Here is a 14,549-nt window from a genome sequence, read left to right as displayed (position 1 = left end):
ATTTTTATGGCTAATAATTTAAGTTGAAAATATTTAACAAAATTTGTAGTGCAACTTTAAAAACTTTTACTAACAGATGCAGTAGTAGCAACATGGTCTTGAACAAGTTCTTATCCTTTAGAAACTTTCTTTTAATAAGTTATAAGTAGAACAAAACAATGTTGGCAATAAGTTAAGTGTTTTATCTCAAGACAGATGACAACAATAAACAGACAAAATTGTATGTTTACTGGTAAAGTTATTAAAGGAAAACACTAATGTTTAAAAGTTTCTTTGGATAAAATTTTTATATCTGTAGCTATTGATGCCTGCTGGTAGGTTTATGATTTAAAATAATAGTGATTATAGTCAATGATTTAGTGTCTTTTGTTTAAGATACTTGGCTTCCATGGTGGCTCAGTGGTAAAGACACTGGCTGCAATGCAGGAGACACAGGTCTGATTCCAGGGTTGGGAAGATTCCCTAGAGAAAGAAATGGCAACCCACTCCAGTGTTCTTGCCTGAATGGACAGAGGAGCCTGGCAGACTATAAAACTATAATAACATTTGGGGAATGAAATTACTTGGTAATCCAAGAACTCTGTATTTCAGGAAAAAAAAATCTAATAATTTTGGACGTAGAACATCAGCCATGTTTTACAAAGTTATTACAGCTGTACAAAATTTTGGAAGGAGAAATAATAGATATCTGAAGATAGCTAAATTTTTTGACCTTTGAGGTCACAGCGTCTCCACTTTCCTGAAATTTTTGCTATTAATTCAGTCATTATTAAATTATTCATCTAATCATTTATTTACCCAATCAATTACAGGTGTTTATTTTTCACCATCATGAAAACATGGAGTTGACTAAAAGATTAGCATAACCTTCAGAATTCTTATGATGATAACAGAATGAAGATGGAAAGGCATTTAGTTATTTGACAGAAAATTAGTGAGACTGTAATGATGATATCTAGCTGCTGGGATTTTATTTTCATGATTTACTTTCTGTCTTTTTAATAAATTTTCAAATTATCAGATGCTCCACACAAACAGTTAAGTGAGATAACTACAATTTCACCCCAAAACTCATAAGACATATTGTCATCTAGCAATCCTCTCTTTTGTCTTTTTCCCAGTTAAATTTCCATTTATCCTCAGTGAATACTCCATTTTACTAACAGCTCTTATCTATAGAGAGGATCTCTCTTTTTCCTTTATAGAGATAATGGAAGACTATGACATGAACTGTTTCCACTTCCCACCCCAACCCATCAAAAGCCAGCATCCCTCCTCTTTTTCTTCATTTTCAGTTGATGAAGTGGCTCTTACTCCAGTCAGTATCAGTCCTCCCATGTGGATTTTTCTTTCTCTTCTGTGAAGTTTGCCTCCTATATTTTTAAATCTCTTTTGCTAATGATATTTCAGTTTATTCTATTTAAGTCTTCCTTATGATGAAGAAAAAAGCTGGGTAGGGAATTCTTGACCATACTTGTCACCATCAATCCTACCTCATTTCTTTATTTCCTTTTTTAGCAACAATTCTTGATAGAATCAACAACACTCAGTGCTGGTAGAAATGACCAAAAGAAAAAAAAACAAAAAAAAAAAAACAAACAAAAAAAAAGCAATCTTCTCTTGAGTTTTGTTTTCAATTCTAGCTCCAATTTCAATTGCTTTATTTAAATTAGAAGTGCCTTCTTGCCTTCTTGCCTTTCTTTTCCTTTCTTTGTTTCCTTTTTTCCTCTCCCTCTCTCTCTTCCTTCCTTTCTTCCTTCCTTCCTTTCTTTCTTTTTATTGCATATGAAATAATTTGAGTTCATTGCATTAGAGTTACAAGTATAAATGACATTTAGCCATAATGGAAGAGAATTTGACTATGCTATAAAGAGAAAATACTCCAGTTCCCAAGTCTATTGAAGACTGAAATACTTGATTCATATCCAAAGAGAAGAAAGGATGGGCAGAAGAGCATCTGAGCAAATCACAGTAGTTATAACACTAACACAGAAGCATTTTGACTAATTAAAAAAAAAAAAAAACCCAAAACACAACATGATAACCAGTATGATTTCAAAGCTCATTAAATGTCACCAAATTCATATTTACTCTGTTATGCTGAGTTGCTTCAGTCTTGTCCAACTCTTTGCAACCCTATGGACTGTACTCTTCCAAGCTCCTCTGTCCATAGACTTCTCCAGGCAAGACTAATGGAGTGGGTTGCCAAACCCTCCTCCAGAGGTTCCTCCCAACCCAGAGATCAAACCCAGATTTCTTAAGTCTCCTGCATTGACAGGCAGGTTCTTTACTCTTAGCACCACCATACATTTGGTTTATGTGGATATTCTGTTTCTAGCTCTTACCTAAATAAACTGCCAAATTCTAGTGCTAGTTGTTTCTCTACTTTTTTCATTTTATTCAAATTATTTTTTCTGACAATGAATATATAGTAAAGGAGTATTATTTAACTCATGAAAAATTATTTTCATGTCAAATTTTAAAATATTTGTATAATTTTATAATTTGGTAGATTTTTATTTTGATTCAATGCTAATGCTTTTTAATAAGTGTTAAAATCACTTCAAAAAATGTTATGAGCTTAATTGAAGCAGAAAAATAGATTTTTTGCATATAAGAATATATTACAGTTGAATTATCTTTTCTGTATCATTCTTAAGATAATATCATAATATTTTTAGAAATAAGAGTCAACTGCATTTGGTACAATTAAGATTAAAACTGTAATTTTAAAATAAAAGTCAATATTTTTAAAATTCAAAGAACATTTCCATTTTTTTATGAAAAAATAAGCATATTTTCATAATCACATTGTTATTACGGTTTTATTCTTTAAAATCTGAACAACTGAGTTTTCCCATAAAGAAGTCTAATAATTTAATATATAGTGTTGGGAAACTTAAAATTCATCAAGAAAATATATCCAGAGATGTTCAATGTATCCCAAATAACTGAAGGCTTAATTGGATATGTTCTCTCAACATTTCATAAGATTCTTAGAAAAAGTCGATTATTTGAATTTCTTTGAAAATAAGGGCATTTTCATTTAGATTTCTGGAGAAGGAAATGGCAACCCACTCCAGTACTCTTGCCTGGGAAATCCCATGATAGGCTAAAGTCCATGGGGTCACAAAGAGTCAGACATGACTGAGCAATTTCACTTCATTTAGATTTAATTTAAACGTACAGTTATGTAATGTCACCAAATTATTATAAAATTTTCAATGAACTTTATAAAGTACCCGTAAAAATGCCATTGCCAATTTCTACAAATAGTCATTACTAGGCTTGAGATGATTTTAATGATACCTGAAAATCTGTAGGAATAAATCTCACTATCAATTCATTGAGTTCTCTGCCTCAAAACTTACAAAACTTTCAATCTGACTCTAATGTTGAAATGCTAATCAAATTCACTTTTTACATGACATTATATAAATGTAACATCACTTAAATGATTTGAATATGTTAGAGAAAAGTATTTTCAGAATTCTGAAAGAACAAAATTACAAAATACATTGAAAGAAATACAAATCAATTCCTTCAAATTATGAGTAGTGAGTTTAGCTTATTAATAATATAATCTTTCCAAATAGATAAGACATTTTAATTAAAAATAATAAAATATCAAATGCTATCCATTTATTGTAGAATATAGTTAAAATCATGTAAATGATCAAATTTATCTTGTTATTTTGTTATTATACTATATTTATTAAATTATTTTATTTACTCTTAAATTGAATAAGATAAAGTATATTTTGAGTGAATGATGAAATTATTTTGCAAGTTTGCAAATACACAGTTCAAGTAGAATAACATTAAAATCAGAGTTAAATGTGTGCTCTTGCATTTCTTCAGTGATATTATATACAAGTTAGTAAAATATTTTAGAAAAAGACTTAAAATTTAAAATAATACAACTCAGTTCCATTTATGAATTTCAGTACTTGATGCTATGTTTAAATTTAATTCAATTTGTGCAATCAAGAAAAAAAAATATGTTTATCTAAAATTATTGCCTGTTCAACTATAGTATCTCTTTGTATTAATTTTACTGGACATATGACAGCAAAATTGAATATATTAGGTAAATTTCAGTTAAAAAAAACAATGTATGCTTTAGAACAACTATTTAATTGTTTTTCTTTGTGGCTCTTAAGAAAACAAAAATGTGTATCAAAATGAGAAATTATATCTTCTCCCTGAATGCCCTTAATTTCTTGCATTAATTCCATCTGACATCATGTGGATTGAAGAAGGGAAGAGTAATGAAGAGAATATGCTTCCTCTCAGGAAAACCAGATTAACAAAGAATTGATTGAGTTTGATACCTTTGTGAAAGCAGAAACAAAATATTGTAGAGATGAGGGAAATAAGACGCAAAAATATATAGAAGTTTGGTGTATTAACAGAGAAAGAGAAAGACACACATTTCTTGAGCATGTTATAAATGATTTTATATGAATTATCTTTTTTAGTCCAAAGATTTTACTCAACTGTTTGTGGACATAAAACTAGTAAGTAGGAAGAAAATATTGAGGCCTCAGTTTACAAAGCAAGAAAATCCATAGACACAATACCCCACAGCTCTGACTCCAAAAGATATCTAAATCACCGGTTTTTATAATGTGGTCCAGCAGCCCTAGGGTTCCCTGAAACTCTTCCAGGGATTCAATAATGTCATAGCCATTTTTATTAGAATGCTAAAATGCTATTCACCTTTTTTGTATTCTCACTCTCTCATGAAAATGTAGGAGTTGTGTTAGTCACTCAGTAGTGTCTGACTCTTTGCAACCCCATGGACTGTAGCCCATCAGGCTCCTCTGTCCATGGGATTTTCCAGGCAAGACTACTGAAGTGGGTTGCCATTCCCTTCTCCAGGGTATCTTCCTGGCCCAGGAATTGAACCCAGGTCTCCTCCATTGCAGGCAGACTTTTTACCAACTGAGCTATGAAGGAAGCCCATTCTAACACCATACATAAACATAAATGCAAAAATGGATTAAAGACATAAATGTAAGACCAGAAACTATAAAACTCTTAGAGGAAAACATAGGCAGAACATTTATTTTAAAAGACAGTTGCTTAATACATTTACTCTAATATGATTAATGCTTTATATGTATTTTAAACAAAGTAAATCAAATATATTTTGGTTGTTATATAATCCTTTAATTCCATCAAGACACCGCTGTTATCTGGTATATACATTTATGCAAACACAAGTAATATTTTTTCTCACTATAATAACTTGTTCATACTAGAAGTAGAATCAAGTAGTGAGAATAGTTAAACAAGCTTGTTTGTAGGTTGGTAGGTTATATTTGTCTTCTGGGAGAAGAATGTCATGGTCGCACTTGATAAAATATTTACAAATAAATAGACCTTATGCAAATATGATTTACAACTATTTAAAATCTGTTGTTTTATATCTTAAATCCATTCAGGACATGAATGAAGTTTCCAGCTTTGTTCAAGGTTCAAAGAAAGGATGCAGTGCAAACAACCTGAATTACCCACCTTTTACTCCTGGTAAATTTCATTTATTTTCTACAGTTAATTGAGAAAAACTATATTTATTTACTGGTAAATTCAAGCATATCTTTCTAAATTACAGATGTTGACATAATTTTGAGACCCTGAAATAACTGTGGTGTTTATTTTTGTCCAAAATATTTATGCCTAAGTAAAGAGGCACATTTTTAAATTTTGGTGTAGAGTATTTTGTCTTTACCACTGATGAATTGCTTATGATTAAATGATAAATGAAAGAAACAAAATTTGTTTGAAATCATAATTTAAGTGATAACGTTTTTTTCCTTGAACACTATGCTGTAATTCTGTGTCTTTATGCAGTTCAGTCAGTCACTTAATCGCATCCTACTCTTTGCAATTGCATGGATTACAGCACACCAGGCCTCCCTGTTCATCACCAACTCCCTGCGTTTACTCATACTCATATCCACTGAGCCAGTCATGCCATCGAAACATCTATTAATCTTCCGTTGTCCCCTTCTCCTCCTGCCTTCAATCTTTTCCATTGAAGCGTATGGGTCTTTTCAAATGAGTCAGTTCTTTGCATCAGGTGGCCAAAGTATTGGAGTTTCAACTTCAACATCAGTTCTTCCAATGAATATTCAGGACTAATTTCCTTTAGGATGGACAGGTTGGATCTTCTTGCAGTCCAAGGGACTCTCAAGAGTCTTCTCCAACACTACAGTTCAAAAGCATCAATTCTTTGGCACGTAGCTTTCTTTATAGTCCAATTCTCACACCCGTGCATGACTACTGGAAAAACAATAGCTTTGACTAGACGGACCTTTGTTGACAAAATAATGTCTCTGCATTTTACTAAGCTGTCTCGGTTGGTCATAACTTTTCTTACAAGGAGTAAGTGTCTTTTAATTTCATGGCTGCAGTCACCATCTGCAGTGATATTGGAGCCCCCCAAAATAAAGTCTGTCACTGTTTCAACTGTTTCCCCATCTATTTGTCATTAAGTAATGGGACCAGATGCCATGATCTTCCCTGGTGGCTCAGAAGTTAAAGTGTCTGCCTGCAATGCGGGAGACCTGGATTCAATCCCTGGCCTGGGCAGATCCCTTGGAGAAGGAAATGGCAACCCATTCCAGTATTCTTGCCTGGAGAATCCCATGGATGGAGGAGCCTGGTGGGCTAAAGTCCATGGGGTCGCAAAGAGTAAGATTCGACAGAGTGACTTCACTTTCACTTTCACTTAAATGTGACCAGATGCCATGATTTTAGTTTTTTGAATATTGAGTTTTAAGCCAACTTTTTCACTCTCATCTTTCACTTTTCTCAAGAGTTCTTTCATCTTTAGTTCACCTTCATCTTTAGTTCTTCCTCGCTTTCTGCCATGAGGGTGATGTCACCTGTATATGTGAATTTATTGATATTTCTCCCAGAAATCTTGATCCCAGCTTTTGTTTATTCCAGTCCAGCATTTCTCATGGTGTACTCTGCATATAAGTTAAATATGTAGGGTGACAATATACAACCTTGATCTACTTCTTTTCCTATTTGGAACCAGTCTGTTGTTCCATGTCCCGTTCTAACTGTTGCTTCCTGACCTGCATACAGATTTCTCAGGAGACAGCTCAGGTAGTCTGGTATTCCCATCTCTTGAAAAATTTTCCACAGTTTATTATGATCCACACATCAAAGGCTTTGGCATAGTCAATAAAGCAGAAATATATATTTTTCTGGAACTCTCTTGCTTTTGAGATGTTCCAGAAGATGTTGACAATGTGATCTCTGATTCCCCTGCTTTTTCTATATCCAGCTTGAACATCTGGAAGTTCACATTTCACATACTGTTGAAGCCTGGCTTGGAGAATTTTGAGTATTATTTTACTACCGTGTGAGATGAGTATAATCGTTCAGTAGTTTGAGCATTCTTTGGCATTACCTTTCTTTGGGATAGGAATGAAAACTGACCTTTTCCAGTCTACTGGCCACTGCTGAGTTTTCCAAATTTGCTGGCATATTGAGTGTAGCACTTTCACAGCATCATCTTTTAGGATTTGGAGTAGCTCAACTGGAATTCCATCACCTCCACTAGCTTTGTTCATAGTGATGCTTGCTAATGCCCACTTGACTTTGCATTCTAGGAGAGTGTCCATGATTATCTGGGTTGTGAAGATCTTTTTTGTATAGTTCTTCTGTGTATTCTTGACACCTCTTCCTAATATCTTCTGCTTCTGCTGGTCCATACCATTTCTGTCCTTTATTGTGCCCATCTTTGCATGAAACATACCCTTGGTATCTCTAATTTTCTTGAAGAGTACTCTAGTTTTTCCCATTCTAATGTTTTCCTCTATTTCTTTGCATTGATCACTGAAGAAGGTTTTCTATTTCTCCTTGCTCTTCTTTGGAACACTACTGTCAAATGGGTATGTCTTTCTTTTTCTCCTTTGACATCATTCAGTTCGGTTCAGTCGCTCAGTCATGTCTGACTCTTTGTGACCCCATGAATTGCAGCACGCCAGGCCTCCCTGTCCATCACCAACTCCCGGAGTTCACTCAGACTCACGTCCATCAAGTCAGTGATGCCATCCAGCCATCTCATACTCTGTCGTCCCCTTCTCCTCCTGCCCCCAATCCCTCCCAGCATCAGGGTCTTTTTGAAGAGTCAACTCTTCGCATGAGGTGACCAAAGTATTGGAGTTTCAGCTTTAACATCATTCCTTCCAAAGAAATCCTAGGGCTCATCTCCTTCAGAATGGACTGGTTAGATCTTCTTGCAGTCCAAGGGACTCTCAAGAGTCTTCTCCAACACCACGTTTCAAAAGCATCAATTCTTTGGTGCTCAGCCTTCTTCACAGTCCAACTCTCACATCCATACTAGACTACTGGAAAAACCATAGCCTTGACTAGACACACCTTAGTTGGCAAAGTAATATCTGCTTTTGAATATGCTATCTAAGTTGGTCATAACTTTTCTTCCAATGAGTAAGTGTCTTTTAATTTCATGGCTGAAGTCACCATCTGCAGTGATTTTGGAGCCCAATAAAATAAAGTCTGACACTGTTTCCCCATCTATTTCCCATGAAGTGATGGGACCAGATGCCATGATCTTTGATTTCTGAATGTTGAACTTTAAGCCAAATTTCTCAATCTCCTCTTTCACTTTCATCAAGAGGCTTTTTAGTTCCTCTTCACTTTCTGCAATAAAGGTGGTGTCATCTGCATATCTGAGGTTTTTGATATTTCTCCCGGCAATCTTGAGTCCAGCTTGTGTTTCTTCCAGTCCAGCAGTTCTCATGATATACTCTGCATAGAAGTTAAATAAGCAGGGTGACAATATAGAGCCTTGATGGACTCCTTTTCCTATTTGGAACCAGTCTGTTGTTCCATGTCCTGTTCTAACTGTTGCTTCCTGACCTGCATACAGGTTTCTTGAGAGGCAGGTCAGGTGGTCTTGTATTCCCATCTCTTTCAAAATTTTCCACAGTTTATTGTGATCCACACAGTCAAAGGCTTTGGCATAATCGATAAAGCAGAAATAGATATTTTTCTAGAACTCTCTTGCTTTTTCCATGATCCAGTGGATGTTGGCAATTTGATCTCTGGTTCCTCTGCCTTTTCGAAAACCAGCTTGAACATCAGGAAGCTCACAGTTCATGTATTGCTGAAGCCTGGCTTGGAGAATTTTGAGCATTACTTTACTAGCATGTGAGATGAGTGCAATTGTGCGGTAGTTTGAGCATTCTTTAGCATTGCCTTTCTTTGGGATTGGAATGAAAACTGACCTTTCCCAGTCCTGTGGCCACTGCTGAGTTTTCTAAATTTGCTGGCATATTGAGTGTAGCACTTTCACAGCATCATCTTTCAGGATTTCAAATAGCTCCACTGGAATTCCATCACCTCCACTAGCTTTGTTCGTAGTGATGCTTTCTAAGGCCCACTTGACTTCACATTCCAGGATGTCTGGCTCTAGATGAGTGATCACACCATCGTGATTATCCAGGTTGTGAAAATCTTTTTTGTACAGTTCTTCTGTGTATTCTTGCCACCTCTTAATATCTTCTGCTTCTGTTACGTCCATTCCATTTCTGTCCTTTATTGAGCCCATCTTTGCATGAAATTTTCCCTTGTTATCTCTAATTTTCTTGAAGAGATCTCTAGTCTTTCCCATTCTGTTCTTTTCCTCTATTTCTTTGCATTGGTTGCTGAAGAAGGTTTTCTTATCTCTCCTTGCTATTCTTTGAAACTCTGCATTCAGATGCTTATATCTTTCCTTTTCTTTTTTTTTTTTTCCCTCTTCTTTTCATAGCTATTTGTAAGTCCTCTCCAGACAGCCATTTTGCTTTTTTGCATTTCTTTTCCATGAGAATGGTCATGATCTTTATCTCCTGTACAATGTCACGGGCCTCATATCATAGTTCATCAAGCACTCTATCTATCAGATCTAGTCTTTTAAATCTATTTCTCACTTCCACTGTATAATCATAAGGGATTTGATTTACATCATACCTGAATGGTCTAGCGGCTTTCCGTACTTTCTTCAATTTATGTCTGAATTTGGTAATAAGGAGTTCATGATCTGAGCCACAGTTAGTTCCTGGTCTTGTTTTTGTTGACTGTATGGAGCTTCTACATCTTTGGCTGCAGAGAATAGAATCAATCTGATTTCGGTGTTGACCATCTGGTGATGTCCATGTGTAGAGTTTTCTCTTGTGTTGTTGGAAGAGGGTGTTTGCTATGACCAGTGCATTTTCTTGGCAAAACTCTATTAGTCTTTGCCCTGCTTCATTCTGTACCCCAAGGCCAAATTTGCCTGTTACTCCAGGTGTTTCTTGACTTCCTACTTTTGCATTCCAGTCCCCTATAATGAAAAGGACATCTTTTTTGGGTGTTAGTTCTAAAAGGTCTTGGAGGTCTTAGAACCGTTCAGCTTCTTCAGCGTTACTGGTTGGGGCATAGACTTGGATTACCGTGATAGTGAATGGTTTGCCTTGGAGACGAACAGAGATCATTCTGTCGTTTTTGATTTCATCCAAGTACTCCATTTCGGACTCTTTTGTTGACCATGATGGCTACTCCATTTCTTCTGAGGGATTCCTGCCCGCAGTAGTAGATATAATGGTCATCTGAGTTAAATTCACCCATTCCAGTCCATTTTAGTTCGCTGATTCCTAGAATGTCGACGTTCACCCTTGCCATCTCTTGTTTGACCACTTCCAATTTGCCTTGGTTCAAGGACCTGACATTCCAGGTTCCTATGCAATATTGCTCATTACAGCATTAGATCTTGCTTCTATCACTAGTCACATCCACAGCTGGATATTGCTTTTGCTTTGGCTCCATCCGTTCATTCTTTCTGGAGTTATTTCTCCACTGACCTCCAGAGCATATCGGGCACCTACTGACCTGAGGAGTTCCTCTTTCAGTGTCCTATCATTTTGCCTTTTCATACTGTTATCGGGTTCTCAAGGCAAGAATACTGAAGTGGTTTGCCGTTCCCTTCTCCAGTGGACCACATTCTGTCAGACCTCTCCGCCATGTCGCTAATATGAATAGTTGGGCTTCCCTTGGGAGTTGGTGGTAAATCATCCGCCTGGAAATACAGGAGGCACAGATTCAATCCCTGCATTGGAAAGATCCCCTGGAGAAGGAAATAGCAATTCCAGTGAACAGAGAATCCTGGTAGGCTACACTCCATGGAGTTTCAAAAGAGTTAGACATGACTTAGTGACTAAACAACAGCAATAACAAATGTGAATAACTTCTCACCTATTTTAAAAAGCACATTTTCACCATTAAAACTGGTAAAAAATTTAATGTAAAGACAAATAAGTGCTCTTAGGGAAATAGATTTTGATAAGGATATCTGAAGAAAGACAATAAAAACTGAAAAGCAGAGATTTAAATGATTTGCTGTTGTGTAACAAGTCAACATGTTGGAATTAGGTTATATTTTAAAAAAATTATTCAATTTTCAAATCGGAATATAATTATATGATTTACAATACAGATGTATATATTTCTATATACATAAACTCTATTTTTTCCATGAATTTATTTATTATTGAAGCTAAGAAACATAATATGTATCACTTTAAGTGCAAATGTAATGGTCAGTTAATGAGAATAAAGGGTAGAGACCCAATTGGAATTTAGCATAAAGTGATGTCTTTAATTATTTTCTAATTATATATAGTATTACATAGCACATCACTTAAGAATTATGAAACTTAAAATGGCAAAATGTTTCTTACCTAATTATTTCTTATATTTTTTTCTAAGATATTCTTGACAAACTCATGTATTCCAAAACAATTTGCATGGATGCCATGCAATACTGGGGGAAACAGTATGATGTACACAGCCTCTATGGATATAGTATGTCTATAGCCACAGAGAAGTAAGTACAATTTCACTCAGACAACTCTCTAAATTTATTGTCTAGAAATATATTTGGTAATTTACATAGACTGGATAATAACAACTGTAGGAAAGCAAAGAAAGATAATATTTTCATTGTGAAAAATTAGGATATAAAAGCATCACCTCTTTTATTAAATATTCACATATTTAAAACAATTATCAAGAATTAAATGATATATGTACTTAACTGTGATACTTTAATTCATCGACTAAAATTATCCTTCTAAATTTTGATTCAGCTTGGTGTCACTGAACATGTGTTCTAAACGTGAATCTCATAACTGGCCTAAGACAATGGTGCTATTTGGACAAGTCACTTTTTTTTTTTTTAAAGTTCAGTTCAGTTCAGTCACTCAGTCATATTCGACTCTTTGTGACCCCATGGATAGCAGCATGCCGGGCCTCCCTGTCCATCACCAACTCCCGGAGTTCACTCAGACTCACGTCCATCAAGTCAGTGATGCCATCCAGGCATCTCATACTCTGTCGTCCCCTTTTTGTCCTGCCCCCAACCCCTCCCAGCATCAGAGTCTTTTCCAATGAGTCAACTCTTCACATGAGGTGGCCAAAGTATTGGAGTTTCAGCTTTAGCATCATTCCTCCAAAGAACACCCAGGATTGATCTCCTTTAGAATGGATTGGTTGGACCTCCTTGCAGTCCAAGAGTCACAAGAGTCTTCTCGAACACTACAGTTCAAAAGCATCAATTCTTCAGCACTCAGCTTTCTTCACAGTCCAAATATCACACCCATACATGAACATTGGAAAAACCATAGCCTTGACTAGACGGACCTTTGTTGGCAAAGTAATGTCTCTGCTTTTGAATATGCTATATAGGTTGGTCATAACTTTCCTTCCAAGGAGTAAGTGTCTTTTAATTTCATGGCTGCAATCACCATCTGCAGTGATTTTGGAACCCAGAAAAATAAAGTCTGACACTGTTTCCACTCTCTCCCCATCTATTTCCCATGAAGTGATGGGACCGGATGCCATGATCTTCGTTTTCTGAATGTTGAGCTTTAAGCCAACTTTTACACTCTCCTCTTTCACTTTCATCAAGAGGCTTTTTAGTTCCTCTTCACTTAAAGAGTGTTTCATTTAAAATGTGGTTTTGTACGTAGCATCACTAATAAAATGGGTTTGCTTGTGTGTAAAAATGTAGCATGATACAAAGCAAAGAAGGAGATAATCATATATTGATTGCTTACTATTTTTCAAGCATTGTATAAGGACCTATAATGCAATAGTAAGTAAAAAAACAAATTCTGGATCAATAAATTTTAAATTTTCTCATAATTAAGCAACTGTGATCAAGTTTTAATTCTAAAGCATATTTGGTCCCAAAGCATACTAGGATATCAAAATTGTATATGCTATCTTCATAGTATTTACTTCACTTCAATCTATATATCATAGAGTATAAGTAAATAAATTCTAGAAATAAAGAACATTATAGTTCATATAAAGGTAATTTTAAAAAAGTACCTCAGAATAGTATTATATTTTTATTAAGGTAATCTACAAACAAAATTTTATTACCTTTTTTCTGATTATTTTCCAATTATGAAAAAATTTGTCAACAATATTTGGGTACTAATAGAGGTGAGATGAATAATGCTAGTATTGTGGAGATGAAATTCTAAAAACAAAATAAAATGCTTTTCAAGCATATAAATTTTACACAAACATTGCTAGATAATATTTGAAAATATAGACATTAATGTATGATCAGGCAAAATCACTGCAGATGGTGATTGTAGCCATGAAATTAAAAGATGCTTACTCCTTGGAAGGAAAGTTATGACCAACCTAGATAGCATATTCAAAAGCAGAGACATTACTTTGCCAACAAAGGTCCATCTAGTCAAGGCTATGGTTCTTCCAGTGGTCATGTATGCATGTGAGATTTGGAATATGAAGAAAGCTGATTGCCGAAGAATTGATGTTTTTGAACTGTGGTGTTGGAGAAGACTCTTGAGAGTCCCTTGGACTCCAAGGAGATCCAACCAGTCCATTCTAGGGGAGATCAGTCCTGGGTATTCATTGGAAAGAATGATGTTAAAGCTAAAACTCCAATACTTTGGCCACCTCATGCGAAGAGGTGACTCAATGGAAAAGACTCTGATGCTGGGAGGGATTGAGGGCAGGAGAAGGGGACGACAGAGTATGGGATGGCTGGATGGCATCACCGACTCGATGGACATGAGTTTGAGTGAACTCTGGGAGTTGGTGATGGACAGGGAGGCCTGGTGTGCTTTGATTCATGGGGTCACAAAGATTTGGACATGACTGAGTGACTGAACGAACTGAACTGAGCATCACTGAATCACAAATAAAGTGTTTGGGGTTCAAGTTTGGACTACTGTATTTTAAATTATAAAGAGATTTTTCAATGTATTTAAATCACATATTTCAAAAACAAATATTGATTTGTTTTCTGGGTACAGAATACTCATGTTTAATTTGGTAAAGAAAATTATTCAAAGTCTAAATCATTTCTAGAATTTGTTTTTCTATGTTTGATCTGAATGTGTTTTACTAAGTACATATTAATATGTAATGCAAAATTAATATAAAATATTGATTAAATAGTTGTAACTATTATAGCTTGGTTCTAAAAACTAATATATGTCTTG

At 35.2% G+C, this 14,549-nt stretch overlaps 1 protein-coding gene across 1 annotated transcript in view; it reads left to right on the top strand.

Annotated features, from left to right (window-relative positions):
- Nucleotides 1-14,549, top strand: part of SI (sucrase-isomaltase) — a 112,754-nt gene that overhangs the window by 16,900 nt on the left and 81,305 nt on the right. Inside the window, exons 13-14 of the mRNA XM_040248185.1 lie at nt 5,451-5,535; nt 11,773-11,890. Coding sequence (XP_040104119.1) covers nt 5,451-5,535; nt 11,773-11,890 — 203 coding nt within the window. The remainder of the gene's footprint in view (nt 1-5,450; nt 5,536-11,772; nt 11,891-14,549) is intronic.

The sequence above is a fragment of the Oryx dammah genome, unplaced genomic scaffold (genome assembly GCF_014754425.2).
Source record: "Oryx dammah isolate SB20612 unplaced genomic scaffold, SCBI_Odam_1.1 HiC_scaffold_2, whole genome shotgun sequence".
Taxonomy (NCBI): Eukaryota; Metazoa; Chordata; class Mammalia; order Artiodactyla; family Bovidae; genus Oryx; species Oryx dammah.
The sequence above is the reverse complement of the archived record's forward strand: the minus strand, read 5'-3'. Positions and strand labels throughout refer to the sequence as shown.